Source organism: Vicia villosa, unplaced genomic scaffold (genome assembly GCF_029867415.1).
Source record: "Vicia villosa cultivar HV-30 ecotype Madison, WI unplaced genomic scaffold, Vvil1.0 ctg.005607F_1_1, whole genome shotgun sequence".
In the NCBI taxonomy this organism is placed as follows: Eukaryota; Viridiplantae; Streptophyta; class Magnoliopsida; order Fabales; family Fabaceae; genus Vicia; species Vicia villosa.
Window position 1 is genome coordinate 62,938 of NW_026706652.1, and position 21,730 is coordinate 84,667.

Consider the following 21,730-nt stretch of genomic DNA (forward strand, 5'->3'; position numbering starts at 1 on the left):
CTTGGAATTAGAAAAATTAAAATTCAATAATTTGGTGCCAACAAACTAATTAAACTGCATCGCATAAAGAATTGAATCATAAGTAATATTTTTCAAATCTTTTTCCTGTGAATCTATCATTATTCTTTAAAAGGAATTTTGAACCGTATAAAAAAACACATTCACATTTATGATCAATACACCATGGAACCCGAGGAAACAGACACATGTTTTTTGTACATTCAGAGTCACTGTTACATTCAACAAGTGCTGAAATGAAAAAATAGTAATATTAATTAACATCGATAAAAATTATAATAAATAAGGTATTAAATTTTATGAGGATAGAAAAATGACTTACCACTAATATTTGTTGCAACAAAAGACATAGTCAGAAAGAGGTTCATAACAACAACAAACACCATAATTTTAGCCATATTTTCTCTTTACATGTGACAAATAGAAAATTGTTTGATCACTTTATAATGTATAAACATAAAAGTCACTACTTACAACAATTAAATAGATTTTAACACTTAAACAATGGTAAGGGAAAACTCTTCAAAATTTAAATTATTGAAAATGTCTCTTAAGCACGTTGAAGTATTATGACCGTGCCTTTAAATCATCTAGTACAAATTTCACATTTTTTCCTTTAAATTATAAGGTTTCTATTTATTACTAATAAGCAATGTTTTTAACTTTTCGAAATAGGACGGACTCTCACGTGTTTTTTCTAGAGAGAGAGACTCTGACCTCTCTCTAAACAAAACTTATCGTGCTTTTCTATTTCCTCACCCATCTAGGGTTTGTGAAGTTTTTTCAGCCTCCTTTGGCTTTTTCCCCAATTTCTTGCGGCGTTCCCTCTCCCCGAGTGAGAGTGTCACCTTTTCTTTGCCGTTTTTTTGGTTCTGCTGGTTTGTTTTCCGTGCGAGGTCATGGAGAAATGGAGAGATATTCCGTTATCGAAGGAGGAGGAGGAAGGGGTTACAGCGGAGGTGGATGAAATATGTGGAGAAGAAACTTTTCAACGGACCTTAGCAGGAAGGCTATGGTCGGACAGCAGCTTCAATTCCAGAGCGTTTATCAGCACTATGCTAGGGGCGTGGAAATTGAAGAACCCGGTGGAGACGCAAGAGTTAAGCAAAAACCTTTTTCTCTTCCGTTTTGCTACTAAAAGGGACATGGAAAACGTTATGCGGAGTGGGCCTTGGAGTTTTGACCGAAACTTATTGGTGCTTGAAAGGGTGTCTGGAGAGGAGCAGCCTTCAGCCTTAAATATGCACTTTGGAGTCTTCTGGGTGAGAATTTACGAACTCCCCCTCATGCTAAGGTCAGAAGCGATGGCACGGAAGCTCGGAGGTATCCTTGGTACGTTTGAAGAAATGGACTTGAAGGAAGCTCACCGCAATGGGAGGTTCCTAAGAGTTAAAGTAAAGATAGATTTGAAACAGCCCCTGAAAAGGGGGACGGTGGTTCGCTTTAAGGAGAAAAACTTAAAGGTCTTCTTTAAATACGAAAGACTTCCAAGTTTCTGCTTTGTTTGTGGGAGAATAGGGCACCAGTTAAAGGACTGTGAGGACGTCGGTGATCTAAGTGAAGATGGTTTTGAGGACATCGATGAGAAGGACCTATCCTTTGGCCCGTGGCTAAGAGCTTCTCCTCTACCCCGGGTTCACGAAGAACAGCGTCGCAAAGAATCAACCTCAAGCTCGTGCACTAAAAGTCTCTTTAATGTTTCCTCGGGCCAGAGTAAATGTGAATCTAAAGGTAAAGAGAAAGAAGGGGACAATGAAGTAGAACAACCCAAAGTCACGAAGGAAGGCAACATTCAGGGAGTCTCTACCCCAACCGAAGAAGGAGGTGCCGGGGGGATCCATACGCTAGCGATTGAAGCGGTTGCGGAGTCTTTTGGGGCTGTGGATATATCTAATGTGGGGGCTGAAAAAAGAAGTCTGGGAAAAGGAAACACCACAAAGAAAAAGAAGTGGACAAGACGTAAAATTCCCAGGGCAGCTACACAGAGCCCAGAGGAACGGCTGGCAACAGAGATTGGGAAAAGACAACTGGTGGATGTTATGGTGATTGATGGAACACTGGAGAAAGGAGGAAGTGGGGAGAAAAAGCTTAAGAGTCAGGAAGTGCCTTTGTTTGATGCTACTAATGTACCAGAGGTGGTGTTGGAAGACCAACACCGCCTAACCCAATGAAAATCATCAGTTGGAACTGTAGGGGGTTGGGGAATCCCCGTACAGTTCGAGCCTTGCTAAGGCTCAAAAAAAATGAAAATCCCGACGTGATGTTTTTAATGGAATCCAAGCTTAAGGAGGAAGAAGTTCAGAGTGTGAAGTTCAAGTGTGGATTTGATGGTTGTTTTGTGGTTAACTGTAGTGGTTCGGGTAAGGACAGAGCAGGGGGTCTCATTCTGTTCTGGAAGGATAGTTCACAAGTCAGTGTACTCTCTTTTTCCAACAACCATATTGGAGGTTCAGTGGCCGATGATTGTGATTCTCAGGACTGGTTTTTCTGTGGAATTTACGGTTACCCGGAGGAACATAACAAGAGAAGAACCTGGAGACTTCTCCAAGAGGAGAGAAGAAGCTACGGGGACAGGTTCCTATGTTTTGGTGATCTAAATGATATTCTGTATGAGGGGGAAAAAAAAGGGGGCAATCCCAAATCTCTGAGGCAATTCTCGTGGGGTCGTCAAGCAATTAGCAACTGCGGCTTGATTGATTTAGGCTTCGAAGGTTATCCTTTCACTTGGACAAACGGAAGAAAGGGGGAGGAAAATATTCAGTGTAGGCTGGATAGGTGTCTTGCTTCGAATGGTTACATCAACCGGTTCTCTCCAATTAAAATCAGCCATCTTGAGAGATATGGTTCTGATCACGTGGCTGTTAGAATTAGCCTAGAAGATGATATGCGGGTTTCAGCAAGGAAAAGACAACACATTTTTCGTTTTGAGGAGGCTTGGAGCAGGGATCCGAAGTGTGAGATCACGGTGGACAGATTGTGTAAAAACCCGGGAGTGCGCGGTCTCAATAAGTTTGAGGCAATGAAAGAGCTTGATGCGATCTTCAAGGATTATAGATCAAGTGCCATCAACAAAGAACTCAGACGCCTTGAGGAACGGATTAAAGAAACTAGCTGCTGGGAAGGTGGGGAGGAAGACATTGCGACTTTCAAGGCTCTTGAATTCCAAAGGGACAGACTGCTTCAGGTTGAAGAGGTTAATTGGAGGCAAAGGAGTAGGGCCCTTTGGCTTAAACACGGAGACAAGAACACCAAGTTTTTCCATGGGAAAGCTAGTCAAAGAAGACAGAATAATGCTTTAAAGAGGATCAAAGACGAGAACGGACACTGGTGGAGAGGAGAGGAACATTGTGAGAGAATTCTTGTTAACTATTTTTCAGGAATTTTTTCCTCAACTGCTCCTTCAAATTTAGATGCGATCTGCTCCGTTGTCAGGGGGAAGTTGAAAGATGATCATATTGACTGGTGTGCTAGGAGATTTACGCACGAGGAGGTGAAGGACGCTTTATTCCAGATGCAGCCTCTTAAGGCCCCCGGTCCCGATGGATTGCCGGCCCTTTTCTATCAAAAGTACTGGAACACTGTTGGTACTGATGTCTGCAATCTGGCCATGGATGTGCTAAACAACAACAAAAGCCCAAGTATGATTAATGACACCTTTATAGCTCTCATTCCAAAATGCAAGAAGCCAGCAACCCCTAAAGACTTTAGACCAATCAGCCTGTGCAACGTGGTTATGAAGATCATTACGAAGGCGATTGCTAATCGGATTAAGGTCATCCTCCCGGAAGTAGTGGATGAAGAACAGAGCGCATTTGTTAAGGGCAGACTTATCACAGATAATGCCTTAGTAGCGATGGAATGTTTTCACTGGATGAAAAAAAAGACGAAGGGAAAGAAAGGAGTCATGGCCATGAAGCTCGACATGTCAAAAGCTTATGACAGATTGGAATGGCCCTTTGTAGTTGCGGTCCTCTCCTCTATGGGATTTCTGGAATCGATGATAAAGCTTATAAGTAACTGTATCTCCACAGTTTCCTACAAAATTCTTGTCAACGGCCAGCCCAGTGTCAGCTTTGTACCGGAAAGGGGCCTCCGTCAAGGAGACCCCCTTTCTCCCTACTTATTCATTTTGTGTGCTGATGTTTTTTCAGGTCTCCTCAAGCGTGCGGTTAGCCAAAATAAAGTGCATGGCATTCAAATTGCGAGAAAAGCTCCGGTGATCTCCCATTTGTTCTTCGCAGACGACTGCCTCCTTTTCGCAAGAGCTAACTCCACAGAAGCGGATACTATCTTGGGCATTCTGAAGGACTACGAAATTGCCTCGGGTCAGGTTGTTAACATGGATAAATCGGAAGTCTCTTTCAGTCGCAATGTCAAAGAGGACGACAAAAACCAAATTAGGGTGAGCCTTGGAATGAACATAGTAGCCAGTCACTCCAAATATTTGGGTCTGCCTGTTTTGTTCAGCAGGTCCAAGAAAGAAGTCTTTGCCATGGTTGTGGAGAGGGTGTGGAAAAAACTAAAAGGGTGGAAGGAGAAGTTCTTGTCGCGTGCAGGTAAAGAGGTTCTCATCAAGGCAGTTGCGCAGGCTATCCCCACGTACATCATGGGCTGTTACAAACTTCCTGATCATATATGTCACGAGATCGAAGGCATGATGGCAAAGTTTTGGTGGGGCTCGAGGAATGGGGAAAAAAAGATCCACTGGATGAGTTGGAAAAAGTTGGCGTGTGCGAAAGGGGATGGAGGGATGGGGTTTAGAGGTTTTAAAGATTTCAACACCAGCTTACTTGGGAAAACGTATTGGCGTCTTTTGAATGACAGTGATTCATTGTTGGGCAGAGTCTTCAAAGGAAGATATTTCCCAAGGGGCAGCATTGATGACAATTCTGTGGCTTATGCCCCTAGCTATGCTTGGAGGAGTATCATCAGTGCGAGGGAGCTGATAATGCAAGGTTCGCGGTGGAGGATCGGTAATGGTGAGAAGGTTAGGATCTTGAAGGATTGCTGGATTCCCAACAACTCAGGGAGCAGAATCACTGGAACCACAAGAGGAATCGAGGAAAATGCCTTAGTGAAGGAGCTTATCGACCCCGACTTGGGAATCTGGAAACAGGACGTGATTCGTGCCTCTTTTGAACCTTATGAGGCTAGTTTGATTACTAGCATTCCCCTGTCTCGCAGCATCACCGAAGATAAGAGATTGTGGCATCATGAAAAGAATGGCTGCTACTCGGTGCGATCCGGTTATCATTGTTGTTTGAAAATTCTGTCGGATGCTAGTCCGGGTCCCTCTAGCTTCCCCTTACGATCCCTGTGGAAGGAGATTTGGAAAGCACCGATACAAGCGAAGGTCCGCAACTTTCTGTGGAGATTGGCCAAGGATATCATGCCCACGAAGGTAAATCTGTCGAAGAAAGGTGTTATCCTGGATGAGTGCTGCTCTCTTTGCAATTCTGCCCCCGAGTCAGCACATCATCTTTTTTTGGAGTGCTCCTTTGTGCGTCAAGCTCTTTTCTCGTCTATCCTGAGTTATCGATCCCCGTCGGCTTTGGACATTTGTGACTGGATTCATGGTGTTTTGCAATGTGGGGATAAGCTGAGTTCTCAATTGATTCCAACTTTGCTGCATAAGGTGTGGAGTGCTAGGAACCTGGAAATTTATCAGAAAAAGTCTTCCTCCCCCATCTCTGTAGCGGCAGATGCACTTTTCTCGGTGGAGGAATTTAATTTACGGAATCCTCCAGTTGTCTCTACATCTGATCCTTGTGCACAGGGCCTTTTGTTTGATACTCCCGTTGATTTTACTTTGATTCAGGTGGACGCGGGAGTTTTTCCTGACGGGTCAGTGTCGTTTGGCTGTGTTTTTAAAAATCAAATTTCAGGATCTTTTTTTGTTGCCAGCAAGAGGGAGATGATGATCGTTGATCCGGGGTTGGCGGAGCTGCTGGCTATTCGTTGGAGTCTTTCCTTAGCCGGACAATTCAAGCTTAGAAGCATCTTGGTTCATTCGGATGCGAAAGTTGTGGTGGACTGTATCAACTCGCTTGTAGATGTTGCGACCCTAGAACCAATTGCAAATGATTGTAGGGTTCTGTTAAGAAAGTTTGATGTTAGTTCTATTTTGTTTATTAGCAGATCCTTGAATTTAGATGCCCATAACCTTGTGGGTTTGGGACATATGTTTGGCTCAAAAACTTGGATTGGGGGCTATCCGTCTATGGAGCCTGATGTAACTGTTTCATCTATGAGTAATTGAAAGTTAGTTTTCACTGTCAAAAAAAAAAAACTTTTCGAAATAGAAAAACTAAAATAATAATAAAAAGTAATAGTATTGTTTGATTAGGAAAAAATTAATAGTATTGTTTAATAATTTTTTCATGTGATTTTACTACAAAAGTACTATACATTTTAGCATGAATAAAAATATGGATACACTTGTGTAAGATTTTTTTTTTAAAGAATGAGGTTTAAAGATTCAACAAGAACATATTAGTGAAATGTGAAATTTGCACAATTAATTTTAAAATATTTGTTGATATTCCTATAAGAGATTTGCTTAATTGTAAGTTAGATACATGATAAGGTGAATTAGCCATTAGGTTACCCCAACAACTAATAATATTTTCATCACACCAAAAGTTTATTAAAAGCCATGACTACAAGTAAGGAGTCACAATAAAGTTAAAAATGGAGCCTATTATTTTTTATTAACAATTTTAGTTGTATAAATAACTTACATTGGCCGGAGGATGTTGAGAAATAGTACCTTAATACATAAAAAAATTGTAGCTCACAAAAGAAAGCAGTTCAATTGAATAATATAATTGAGATTTCAAACTTAAAATAACATGAAAAATTTGAATTCCATGTTAGATGATTAAACCTTACTTCTAAAAGAGTTTCTAGAAAGATAAACATTAACTTGAATTAAAATTAAATTTAAAGAAATAGACTTTAAAATTTATTTAAAAAAAAACAATTAAAACCAATTTTTCATAATAACAATTAAGAATAAATCAACTTGTCGATTACTTCAAGAATTATGAAATTTTGGAAGTAAGCCAAAGCCACAAACTACGTGTGTGTACACTTAATCAATCAAATTATTGGATTTGCAATGCTTAATCAATCAAATTATTTTATTGATGGATTATTTAATTAGAATTAATGAAGTAGTGTATGATTGTACTTCTACTGGTTATTTGTTTTCTCAATCGATTAAACTAACCATTTTATTGATTTAATTAAGAAGAATAAGACGAAAAATTCTAAGAAAAAACATAGTAAAAGAAAGGGGAGATGAAGATTTAGGTTAGGGTTCATGTTTTCATAGAGAAGAAGACGCTGGTGGATCTTGAATAAACTATTAAGTGGAGAAACAAATATGAACTAAAATATTATAAAATTCAAATATAATTTTTTCAAATATTTAAAATAATATCAACACAAAATAAAAATAACATATATAAAATGAGATATTCAACTTCGAATTAAAGGACCTCTTTCCACTCTTTTAAAGATTTGAATTCATAAATAATTTAATCATGGATGAAGTATTCAACTATTTCTTTTTCAATATAAAACATCATGTTGTCAACAGGAAATTCATCCTCCATCTTAATGCGCAATTTTGTTTGACTATCTTTTACTAGGAATGATCTTTCTGTAGTAGTTGTAGAAAATGGAAGAGGTAAGATAAGACGGATTAGTTGATCAATTAAATAATGTGTATATGACTTCCCTGTCCTTTTTAAAGACACAATGCAGACATAGTTGACAAGTTATTAAATTTGGATGACTAACAACATCAAGGTGAGAGTATTGTAGTTGATATCTCTAACTAAATTTTTCGTGCTCATTAAAATCTGTAGGATACAATGTATTTACAAGAGCACATATATTATTCATATTAAATGCTTTGTAAATATCCTTAGGATCAAAGTTGTTGCTTATACTTAAAAAGCTTCATTGTTTGCTCATAAAACCTATGATTCAATTTTTATAGTTGTTGACCAATTGCAACACAAAAGAGATTTCCTCTAAGAAATTGATCCACATTAATGTGATCCATTTTATGATGCACACGACCTTCACACTCTATATAAATTACATTAAAATTAGCAAAATCAATATCATGTATTTTACAAAATAAATTTCATCTTTCATTAAACCATACCACTCACACAATAACATCACATCAAATAAATATATTTTTTTTAAATTAACAGTTGAATTGAAATATATTATCATATAGATCATACTTATAAATTTTGATAATAACCTATGGTCATTTGATATTTCATCAAGATACACAAAAATTAACCTTAAAAAGAATACTTTCATATAACGTTAATTGTGACGTAATTTGATAACATAGAAAATGATTATAGATTAATTTCAAACTGTTTAAGTATCTAAATAGTAATATCTTTCAATTTAAGTGTCGATTTTAAAAAATATTTATCTGATATGATATTATTGAATGAATCTAACTATTGGTGTAACTTTTCAAATATAATTTGATCCCAACTTGAACCATTAGTCTTGTGATTGACTACAACTCTAAATTTTCTAAATTTTTTTTTTGGAAATTATATATATATATATATATATATATATATATATATATATATATATATATATATATATATATATATATATATATATATATATATATATATATATATATATATATATATATAACAGTCAAGATACAAAGCGACTCCGAGGGTCCAGCAGAAAAACCACAAGGAAACTAAATCAAAAAAGGAGCAACATGCACGTAATTTTTGTTTCCCCCAAACTCTATGGACTAACTATTCTATCTATAATTTCCTTATCTGTACCCCTAATATCAATATTCTGTGTATAGACAAGAGAATGAGAGCCTGCAACTTCTTTTCTTTGATTGTTGCACTATGAAGATGATTTGGGCTGGTGTCTTGCAATGGATAGATATTTTACACTCCCCCAAGAGCTGGGATCAAGAAGTGGATTGACTTCTAGTTAATAGCAAGAAAGGATGGCGCTCTACGATTCAGGAAACTGTTTTTGTGGAAATTGTGTATTGATGCTGGTTGTATAGGAACTTTAGAAATTTTCTAAAACTTCACGACCTACTTTATTTCTAATTTACTTTAAACACTTCAAAAAATCTCTTACACAAAATAGAAAACATACATAAATCTGAGTATATAATGAACCAAATAAACAAATGCGTTAACATAATTTATATTACACAAAATTATTTTTTTGAAAGATATTTTTGTGTCAAAATATGTTTGATAGTAGTTCGATTTAGTAAATATTTATAAAGCATAATATAAAATGAATGATATAAAATACTATAAATTTAGAATGTACACAAATTAAAACGAAAAGTTTCTTTAAAAGTCAACATTTGTTGTAATACTTATTAAATATCTTTTATATCATATATTAAAATTTTCTGATCTTATTTATTATTCACTCTAGAATTATTAACATATAATTGTTCGTCCATAAAGATATCTTTTGACAAGTAAAATCAATATTATAAAAATAAATTATATTACATTGTGAAAAACTAATCTATTTAAAATATGATATTCTCACTTAACTAATTATTTAGATTCAAAATCATATATTTTCAATTAGTTTGTTCAAATTATTTTAAATAAGAAAATTAGTTAAACTATTATTATTATTATTATTATTATTATTATTATTATTATTATTATTATTATTATTATTATTTTTTGAATCAAGAGGAATATTATTAATTCAAAAACAATGATTACAAGGCGAACTCGAGGTTCCAGCCCTCATACATGACTATAGCAGGAAACATGTTACATCATTAAAATGGCTATGTGTTTCCTAAGGCGTTTTGAGACCCACCCCCTATAAGTGATCTTTTCTATAATATTGTCTATTACCTTTGTGTTCTTCCTATTATCAAAAATGAAGTTATTCCTGTATAACCAAACCTCATGTAAGGTTTCAGTCACTGCAAGCTTCAAGGCATTCGCTTTCCAACCCTTCTTGTTTGTTGTGTGTATTATCCAGCGTAACTCCTCTTGCCATCCGCTTGGGTCATGGGAAATCTCCAGCCAATTCAGAATTGCAACCCAGATTGGCTTGGTATCTTGACACTCAAAGAAGAGATGTTGAACACTTTCTTCCTTCACACCACACAAACTACATATATTAGTCTGTAGCATTCCAAACCTTACCAGCCTATCCTTCGTGGCTAATTTGCCATGACAAACTAACCACAAAGTGATGATAGCTTTAGGCCTAGCATAATTCCTTCTCATCAAGTATCTCCAGTCAACCGAGTTATCATTCTTCACAAGTACCTGATATATTTCGTTCATTGAGAATCTGCTATTCTGCATTTGTTTCTCCCAAGCAATATGGTGTGCCACAGTAGTGTCTCTATTACCCAGGACGGATTGGGCTATCCATGACCAAGATTTACCAATAGGGACCAGTAGCGGATCAAGAGTCTTCAAGTAGTACGAATGAATCCATTTAACCCATAGATTGTCGGTTTTCTCGCATATATTCCACAAACACTTCAGCATTGCAGCCTTATTCCATGCCTCCAGATTAGGAATGTTGAGGCCCCCTTGACTGATTGGGTTGCAAACCGTTTTCCAGGCCACTAAACTTTTCCTCTTAACTTCACTCCCTCCTGTCCATATAAAGGATCTACAAATGCTATTGATATGGTGGATTACAGATTTAGGCAATGGTAGACATTGCATCCAATATTGAGCAATAGTGAAAGCAATGGTGCGTACCAATTGGATCCTACCAGCGTAGCTCAGCAATCGTGTGGACCAATGTCTGATTCTGTCAGTGATTTTAGCAATAAGAGGAAGATAAAACTTAATGTTCAGCCTTTTGCTTGTTAGGGGAACTCCCAAGCATCTCATAGGCAATTGTCCAATGTTAAACTTTGTAATATCCTTGAGCTCTCCTCTAATGTTCTCATCCAGGCCTCCACAAAAAGTTTGCATTTTGTTGGGTTTATCACCAGTCCTGTAGTACTAGTGAACTTATGAATGGTGTTCATAAGCAGCTGCACAGACTGAGAATCGCCCCTACAGAACATCAAGACATCATCTGCAAATGAGAGGTTAATAATACCCAATTTAGCACATTTAGCATGAAAGTGAAACTCAGAATCCTGCTGCATCTTCATGAGTAATCGGTTTAGATACTCCATCATCATAACAAAAAGCAAGGGGGAGATGGGATCCCCTTGCCTAACCCCTCTCCTAGCTGCCATTGGTTGAGACATTTGCCCATTAATGTTGAATTCATATGTTACAGTGGAGACTGTAATCATAACCCATTCTATGAACAACCTTGGTAGTCCTAGCTCATACATCACTTCCTCCAAAGCCCTCCAATCCACCATGTCATAGGCTTTTTGGAGGTCTAACTGGAGCATGCACCGGGGTGTGCCACCCTTCCTCTCATACCCCTTCATAAGTTCAAAAGCCAATAAAATATGATGGTGAATCTTCTGCCCAGGGACAAAGGCAGCCTGACATAGACTAATAATATCTGGAAGAACTTTCCCCAACCTTGTAGTCAAATTTTTTGAGATGATTTTGTAGAAGGTTGTGCATCCTGCAATTGGTCGAAATTCCTTAACAGTTTTTGCATCATTGCTCTTTGGGATCAAGGTGACTGCAGTTCTATTGAAAGGCTTGTATAGTCTGCAATGGTTGAAGAATTCCATGACTGCTGCTACCACATCTTATTTTATAGTTTTCCAGCTTGCTTTGAAAAACTTTGCCCCATAACCATCTACCCCTGGGCTTTTGAGATCACCTATGCCTTTAATGGCATTCTCCACTTCCTTTAAGGTAACTGGACTCACAAGGTAGGCTCTCTGCTCCATGGAAACTTGGTTACCTCTCCTCATGGCATCAATATCAATCTGTTCCAAGTCTCTACTTGGGGTGCCCATCAGGTTTGTGTAGAACTCCAATACCTATTTCTCAATGTCCTCCTGGTTTGTTAATACATCTCCATTACTGTTTTGGAGGCACCACATACCCTTTGCTCTATTTTTAGATTTGAGATATGCATGGAAAAATGCAGTATTCCCATCTCCATTAATAAGCCAATCAATCTTTGTTCTTTGTTGCATTATACTTTCATCAATGGTGTTCCATTTGATAATATCTTCAGTGATTCTCTTAACCTCTTCAATGGCTTGAATATTGAATCTATCACTTCTCAGACTCTCCTGCATCTGTTCCAGATCTTGTCTTGCTTTGACTAGCTTAATCCTCACATCAGTACTAGGTTTGCCAAATCTCTTTAGCTCTGCTTGTAATCTCCTTAGTTTATGCCATAGAATCACCATTGGTCTGCCTCTCACTGGTTTCCTCCAACTGTGAGAAACCACATCATCATAGCCCTCAATGGTAGTCAAATAATTTCTGAATCTAAAGGTGCCTCTGAACTTCCCAAGAGTATTACCTCTTATATGCAGGATAGCATGATCCGAGACTGAAGCAGGGAGAATGTTCAGAATTTTATCAGTATGCCTTTGAAACCAGTCTACATTATTATTATTATTATTATTATTATTATTATTATTATTATTATTATTATTATTATTATTATTATTATAGTTTAATACTAACTACTAAACAACCTAGATAGCAAGTGATGGGAGAATAATAAACATTGGTGTTTTAATAAAAATAGTATTATGTTTATTTTATATAACTAGATAAAGATGGTTTACAAATAGTAAAACAAATTCAATGATATGATGTAAAATTAACAAAAAATTTCAATTTTATTTTTAATGAGTTGTAATCTGCCTTAAAATTTTTGTTGATGAAGAGAAAGAAAATATATTTTATAGATTGCATATATTGCGAAAATTGGAAGTTTCAGAAAGTCAAAGAAAAGTCGAAAAATAGAAATCATGTAAAAATGCATGATCGTACGGACAATGAATAGTGACCGTACGACAGTGAAAAGTGAACTGTACTGACGATGAACAATAACAGTACGAACGGTGTATAGTGACCGTACGGGCGATAAATAATGCTTTTGAGTTTCTCGGACTTTATCTACAAATTCTCATTTTGCGTGTTTCATGCTCTTTTGATTCGGTCCATGGATCCATGTCTGATTGGATTGTGATTTTAGGCTCTAGTTGTTGGGTATTTGCTATTATAGATATGTATATTTCATTTGCTTGTAGGTGTGACAACCTTAGAGCTTACAACAACAAGGGAGAGCAAGGGCTTAAATGTATAGCATATGGTTTTAGCTATTTGTTGAATGCAGTATAGGGCAAGCAACAGAAAAGATTTGGAAATATTGATCCGGGAATTATCGTCCACAGAGATGGAGAGATGCCATTCAACAGTTTCTACGGTTTCAAGCTTGGGATTGAATGAGCAAAAAGTAAACAAAGATATAAACAGGAAAAGAATAAACACATTCTTAGAAGAGAAATAACTTATCAGGAATGTAAATATATTCACTCTTCACAAACATACACTTACCAACCCGTTATACTCAACCTACGATACTCATATATGTTATCACGTATCTCTCACATAAGCGTCCATCTCTGGAGCACAAACGAGATCATCTCACAACTAAGGTTATCTCTAACGCGAAGTCGCGAGAACATCCGTATTCTCGCGTCAGCGATCTCTCGCGCGCCGCTCAAACACGAAAGCATTAAGAACAGATACAAACAGTGAATGCTAGCTCTAAATCTATCTCTAGAGTTCAGAAACTAACAGATAATCATCCTAGAAAAGGATTCAAGAAGTTTATCTCTAAAGCAACCCAAATCCCCAGCATAGAGCAAAAATCCAGAACAATATCAACATAGATTCGTAAAGCAAGTTAAACATAACATTATAATCGGTAAATATACATAAGATTCAAGTAAATATACAAACAAACCCAACACAAAGAAATACACAGAGAATAGAAGAGATAAACCAAACATCTCGCGGGTTGTCAGCTCCGGTTGATGAGAAATCCACCTCCTATCTTCCAAGTGCATGACCCGGTGTTGTTTTCTAAGCTAATCCTACTCTAAGAATGAAAATGATGGAGTTGGGACTAAAACTTTCCCAAAAACCATAACCTAGAAATGTACAAATGAAGAGAATATAAACACAAATCTGCACAGGTCCGCTCAGCGGACCCCCTCCGCTCAGCGGCCTCCACTTATTCCCCAAAATATCTACAACAGTATACGTAGCTCCGCTGAGCGGGCTACCTCCGCTAAGCGGACCCAAAAATGCTTCAAATCTCTGCCAAGCTCCGCTTGAACTCCGCTAAGCGGACCTTCTGCTACAAAACTTCCTTATTCAGGTCCAAAATTGCGCAATCGAAGTCGTGCCTTCGACACTTTATTCCTCGAGGCTCCGATATGCATAAATACCTATAAAAGCAAAGGAAAAACTATTAAACGGTATATAAAACATATGAAAACTAAATAATGTGAATATATACACAAAAGTGGGGATTTTATTACAAAAACGGAATGAATCGAATCAATAAGTGCCACAATTATATACTCAAAATAACAACATTTTGGCACTTATCAAACTCTCCCCAACTTAAAACTTTGTTTGTCCTCAAACAATGTCAAATAAATCAAAGAATAAAAAGTAATAAACCAAAGAATTGTGAATCAACAAGTTTTGAAAACCAAAAACAAATGTATGGCTCAATACAAAAATGTATAAACAAAGTAAATACTTACCACTATCCTACAACGACAACATGTAAACGAAACGCATCTTAAGTACAAATAGCATACAAAACATTCTAACACAATACATGCTCACATCATGAATCACACCTAGCAAAAATTCATTAATGGATGAAGAACACACAAAGGTGAAGGACTTTTAACACTCATCCAACAATCTTGCAAACAAAAGATTAAATTATGCATTCATCCAAAAATCACATTGAAGATATAAAAGCAAGAATCACAAGGACTTTTCAAGGTTGTAATGTGGCTTGGTTAACAAACAAGGGATATGTCCTAAGGCTAATCGAAACAAAAACTTTCCTAAACCTAAGGGAGTGATCAATCCACCAAAGATTCAAACAACAAAATCTCGATTAAACTTCTTCCTTATCCACAAGTTTCTCAAACCAATCACAATACTTATTAGCACAATTATTCACTTCTCTTTTCTTTTTCTTTTTTCAAAACTTTTTCATTTTTTTTTTCTTTTCTTTTCACATTTTTTCTTTTTTTTTTCTTTTCAACCTCATAGCAACAACCAAATAAGTACACAACCATTTCTCTCCCCAACTTGAATTCAACCACACCATCATATGAATACTCCCTACTTTCTAAGGCAAGGTAAAAATTCATACCAAAAATCATGGTTGAGGGTTCAAGAAAACAAAGAATCAATCATCCATGCAAAAATGAGAACTAAACACTCAAAGATAAGCATTTAGCAAAAACAACATGGATATTGACAAAAAGGCTCAAAAGGGTTAACAAATGATTACACACTCACAAGGTGAATTGACTATTTGGTTTTTGTAGTTGTGCTCAAAATGAAAAAAAAAATGCCTTGATCCTTTTCATGCTTTCATAAAATCAACATAAACAAAAGATTAAGCATAATAAAATCCAGTTAAAACAAAGATTGTGGCCTCCAGCATATATGTAAACAATGGAAAGTTTCCTCACCTTTGTGGTTTGGGAACTAAAGTGATTCAATCAACAAGCAAGTAATGCAAAAGAATGAATGGTATGGTAATTGTACAAATGAAAAGTTTCCTAAACATGTTATGTTATAGAAAGCGATAAATGAGTACCTTGAATGATACAACTTCAAAAACAATATTCTACCATACATCCGCAAGTTGAAACACAAGCTTTGGAAAATCACCTCAAAAATCTTCGAATTACCAGACAAAATTTGAATTCAAACAACCAATAAAAGAATTAGAAAATTAAAACTAGTATATACTACTAATTAGCCTTGGTGAAAGTGGGAAAAAGGATGGAACCAAGTGGAATTAGAACCTGCTGGTGCAGAGCAGAAAAACAAAATTCTGCTATGCTCGCTCAGCGAGCTCTGCTCCGCTCAGCGGATGACAGAAAAACCAGAAAAATCAGAATTGCACCAGCTGTTCCATTCACACGCCACTTCACCTAAATACCTCATAAACAGAAATATAAACAATATTTACAACCGTTGGGGTGCCTCCCAACAAGCGCTTGTTTTACGTCGTTAGCTCGACGCCTTTATTGTTTTGGTGTTTGGAAAGTAGCTTCCTCCCGTCATGCCATGGTGACGTCTCACCGCACAAGCCTAAAGAAAGTGTCCTAACCAACCACTCAACAAACGTTACGAGTACAAATATATACAACAATTATACGAACATAAAAGAAAACGCAAGTATACAATTATGTACACAAACCAACACATATGCACAAGTATGGAACACAAACAACTATTATCATACAAAAAGAGAAAAGTTGGTGAATGTAAACAAGTAAACATGTACAAGTAAGTATATATGCAAGTGAGATTATACAAGTAAGCATATACAATATATACGATATATACAAAGCTCAAGACCACGGAAACTATTGCGATGCAATCACAACCATCCCCGGCAACGGCGCCATTTTGTTGAATGCAGTATAGGGCAAGCAACAGAAAAGATTTGGAAATATTGATCCGGGAATTATCGTCCACAGAGACGGAGAGATGCCATTCAACAGTTTCTACGGTTTCAAGCTTGGGATTGAATGAGCAAAAAGTAAACAAAGATATAAACAGGAAAAGAATAAACACATTCTTAGAAGAGAAATAACTTATCAGGAATGTAAATATATTCACTCTTCACAAACATACACTTACCAACCCGTTATACTCAACCTACGATACTCATCTATGTTATCACGTATCTCTCACATAAGCGTCCATCTCTGGAGCACAAACGAGATCATCTCACAACTAAGGTTATCTCTAACGCGAAGTCGCGAGAACATCCGTATTCTCGCGTCGGCGATCTCTCGCGCGCCGCTCAAACACGAAAGCATTAAGAACAGATACAAACAGTGAATGCTAGCTCTAAATCTATCTCTAGAGTTCAGAAACTAACAAATAATCATCCTAGAAAAGGATTCAAGAAGTTTATCTCTAAAGCAACCCAAATCCCCAGCATAGAGCAAAAATCCAGAACAATATCAACACAGATTCGTAAAGCAAGTTAAACATAACATTATAATCGGTAAATATACATAAGATTCAAGTAAATATACAAACAAACCCAACACAAAGAAATACACAGAGAATAGAAGAGATAAACCAAACATCTCGCGGGTTGTCAGCTCCGGTTGATGAGAAATCCACCTCCTATCTTCCAAGTGCATGACCCGGTGTTGTTTTCTAAGCTAATCCTACTCTAAGAATGAAAATGATGGAGTTGGGACTAAAACTTTCCCAAAAACCATAACCTAGAAATGTACAAATGAAGAGAATATAAACACAAATCTGCACAGGTCCGCTCAGCGGACCCCCTCCGCTCAGCGGCCTCCACTTATTCCCCAAAATATCTACAACAGTATACGTAGCTCCGCTGAGCGGGCTACCTCCGCTAAGCGGACCCAAAAATGCTTCAAATCTCTGCCAAGCTCCGCTTGAACTCCGCTAAGCGGACCTTCTGCTACAAAACTTCCTTATTCGGGTCCAAAATTGCGCAATCGAAGCCGTGCCTTCGACACTTTATTCCTCGAGGCTCCGATATGCATAAATACCTATAAAAGCAAAGGAAAAACTATTAAACGGTATATAAAACATATGAAAACTAAATAATGTGAATATATACACAAAAGTGGGGATTTTATTACAAAAACGGAATGAATCGAATCAATAAGTGCTACAATTATATACTCAAAATAACAACATTTTGGCACTTATCACTATTCTCAAAGGAAACCTTAGAAAGGTTAGAGTTTTGGGAAACCTTTGGAGTTATCTAGGGGAATTGGGAAACACTTGTTTACACATCGAGTTTGGGTTATTCATATATTGAGAGTTGAAATAGAGAGGAAACACTTGGGTAAAAAATATGGTTGTTCTTGAGCGCCTTCAGGGTTGTTCTTGGGCACTTGAAGGCGAAGACTATTTTCTGGTAACTCATATGCAATCTCTTGTAACAACTTTCCGAGTATAGTGAATTGGAGAGTTCCTCTCTCCCCCATAGTAGATCTTTTGATCGAGCTGGGTAAACAAACCGTCGTCTTTTTCTCGCCTTATTCTGTTATATATTATGTGTACGTATTATTATTACTGTAGACCATTTATTTTGGTTGCTACCATTCTTTGTCTCACAAATTGATATTGAATTTTGTCATAATTCACAACAAAATTCCCAACACAATGGTGGCACTTATCTAACAAACACTTTTTTCTATTCCAATATTGTCATTGATTTTAGACATCCAAAAAAGGAGAAACAAAAAATGATAATCATGTACTACTAAGAAATTTCCAATACTCATTACCATTGTAATGAAAGTACATACTTTTTCATATTTATCCTTTTAAGCTCTAATAATGCACATATAAGTGATTGAATTCGAATACTTGATATTGATAGACCTAAAAGTCAAACTTTTATCTCAACATGGAGCATTAGATATCCTCACACTATTATATAAGTCAAACTTTAAGAGCCTTCATGATTTCTAATCAAGCCTCAAAAGCATGCTTTTCTTAGATTTGTAAGAGCAATATCATCTATACTAAGAACCATAGTCTCCACGCCACCATGTTGTTAGGAGATCTCACAAGGAGGGTGGGGAGAACGATGTGAAGTTATATAATCAAAATCGTGTCAAGTAACCTACAACTTTGAGAACATTGTGGCTTCTAGATTGACGACCTTCGAAAATAAGATTGTTTCTAGCGCACTAAATATTTCACATGATTAATGAGACAATAATACCTAGATCATTCACCAAGCTTGGAACCACCTTCAGAGAAAGTTATCTAAGTCAATGTTCAAGTAGAGAGAACACGTCTAGGAACCCACAACTACACCAAAGAGAACATGCTTATCAGCATAAGAAAAAAATAGACAATGAATAATAGACTCATTTGCATTTATACAATACATACAAGAAGTATCCAACTGAATTCCCCTACGACCCAATACTGATTGTGTTAAGATGGATTTATGACAGGTCTACCAAATGAAAAATTGAATATTGGCCAAAATTTCTAACTTCTAAATCCTAACCATCTTCATGAACCTCACTTGCATTCTCTTGATGAGAGAGAATCCAAGAATAACAATTGCTTGTAGTATACTTACCATTCATGTTGGCTCCTTAAACCCATGTATCTTCTATGAAAGAAAAATTAAATGGATTTAAATCTTCAAACAAGTTCTTAACTTCAAAAGGCAAAAGTGTAATTATAGAAGAAATATTGTACTTATCATTGAACACCGCTACTATCCATCACTCGCTTTTTCCACTAAGATTTAGGGTTCCTTTGTTATAACTTAAATTTTTTTTTTTTATAAATCAAAAGATTAATTTTGACAACCCATAACATAAATATATATTTATTAAATATTTAAATATAGTCAACATTATATAATTATTTTTTTCAAATATCTCAAAAATAATTTTTTTATTAAATATCATTTAAAATAGTCTTAAAATTTTTAATTACTTTTTAAAATTTTAACATACAAAAATTTATAAAAAATGATAAAATATTTAAATAATTATTTAAATCAAATTTTAATTTAAAGTTTATGCAAACTTTTTTTTTTATAACAAAAATATGTTATAGGTTTTGTTTTCTTCTCCACTTCAAATCTATTTCGTCATTGGTTCCGCTAACTAATTGAATTGAGTCTAGGGTTTCAAAGGAAAAGAAGAAGAAAAAACCGATAAACACAAAGTTGCAGAAGAAACATAGATCGGAAAAGTTCAATGCGAGGAATCGGAGGGCCTCTCTTATGCATCGGAGATCTCCTCAGCGACGTCGGAGAAGAAAATGAAGAAGGAGGAACATCCTCTTCCTCCTTTCATCCCTCTTCTCTTTCAGATCTCAACAACAACAACAATAACCAATCACTTCCTGACCTCACCAAACTCTTTCAGGAAAACTACGATCACCTTAATGAAGCTCTCAATACTACCGATGATCATTCTTGGACTTCTCTCACTTTGAAGGTTTCTTTTCCTCTCATCATCTTTATTATTATAGCTTCAGTGTAGGTTTGATTTCGCGGTTAGGGTATGTTTGGATTGATGGAATTCGATTTAGGATATGTTTTGATTGATTGAATGTGATGAAATGGAGCGGAATGAAATGATATGGAATGAAGTTCCATTGTTTGGATAAGTTAATAAAATCAAATGGAGCGGAGCAGAATGAAGTGGTATCCATTCCATCACTTACCATCATATTTCTTCTCCCATAATAGAGAATTTGCTTTGCTCAGTCATAAAAGGTCCAATCGATGGAATAGAATCCGCTCCTTTCCATTCCGTTGTTCATTTCATGATATTCAAACATATTGATTCTGAATTCAAACATATTGATTCTGAATGCATAAAATTGATTTTGACATGTTTGGTTGCTCTCAAGGAGAACTAATTTTGCTTTCCAAAATTAATTAGGATTTGTAGCCTTTGAGTCTAAATGTGATTTTTATACTTAAATTTACCGGTCAACTCACTTTTGCAACAATTTATACAAACATAAATTTGTTTACCTTTAACCCACTTTTAGCCATAATTAATTTTACATAACCGAATCACAAAAAAATTTTACTTTCCCAATTAACTCATAATCAATTTTTTTCACCGCAGAATCAACCAAACACACTTAATTTGTATGGAAAGTGAGTCTGACTTTTTTACATATGCATCTAATATAATCTAATCATATTTCGACATTTTGACGATTGAGAATGCAATACATCTATGATCTGTTATGTTTGTGCACACAATGTGAACAATTGACTTTTTCATAATTGTTTGAGATCACTTACTTCATTCTCTAAAATTGAATTATTTACTTTAGACGAGTTAAAGCCATATAATGTGTTTTTCTATCCTTTGTTCAGTTATGTACTTCTCTAGATACTGCAAACAAGCTGGTTCAGTGTACCAATTCAAATGTTGCTTCCTTGTTGGAGAAGGTTGAGGAGCTTGAGAAAATTGTCAAGAGAGGAGATTCTGCTATTGCGGCGACCAAGGCATTTTATGTTGCTCCTGATAACAATAGCAGTTCCTTCAAGTGATACAAGGTTAACAAAGTTGTATATTATGTCTTGATGATTATAGGTAAAGTTTTTCTTTTGATTTTGGAAATACAAAAAAATGTCTTTTCTTTGTGGAAAAGAGAAATTCAACTCTGAAAAGTATGTTAACTGGTTTTGTGTATCTTACAACACAATCATCTATATCTAGAAGTGTGGTTTCTTCTAATTTACGTTAATCACTATTCGTCACTTGCTCTTTTTAATATCATTGTATCGTTGAGAGCAAATATTGTAGCATAGTATATCAGTGTCAAGTATCAATTTTATTTCATGTTCATATGTGTGTTGTATGCTGATTGTTGTTTGAACAAGTATTTTGATGACAAGTATATGTTATTTGATAGGACACCTAGGCATATTCTAGAAGATTGTAGAAGAAGTAAAA

The 21,730-nt window shown here is 36.0% G+C and overlaps 1 protein-coding gene across 1 annotated transcript; it reads left to right on the plus strand.

Moving 5' to 3' along the window:
* Positions 1 to 19,871: 19,871 nt before the first annotated feature.
* Positions 19,872 to 21,521, plus strand: LOC131642688 (uncharacterized). Its single transcript, XM_058912907.1, has 2 exons — positions 19,872 to 20,248; positions 21,148 to 21,521. Exons 1-2 carry the CDS (start codon positions 20,006 to 20,008, stop codon positions 21,322 to 21,324), a joined length of 420 nt encoding a protein of 139 aa, XP_058768890.1. The 5' UTR covers positions 19,872 to 20,005; the 3' UTR covers positions 21,325 to 21,521.
* Positions 21,522 to 21,730: the final 209 nt, after the last annotated feature.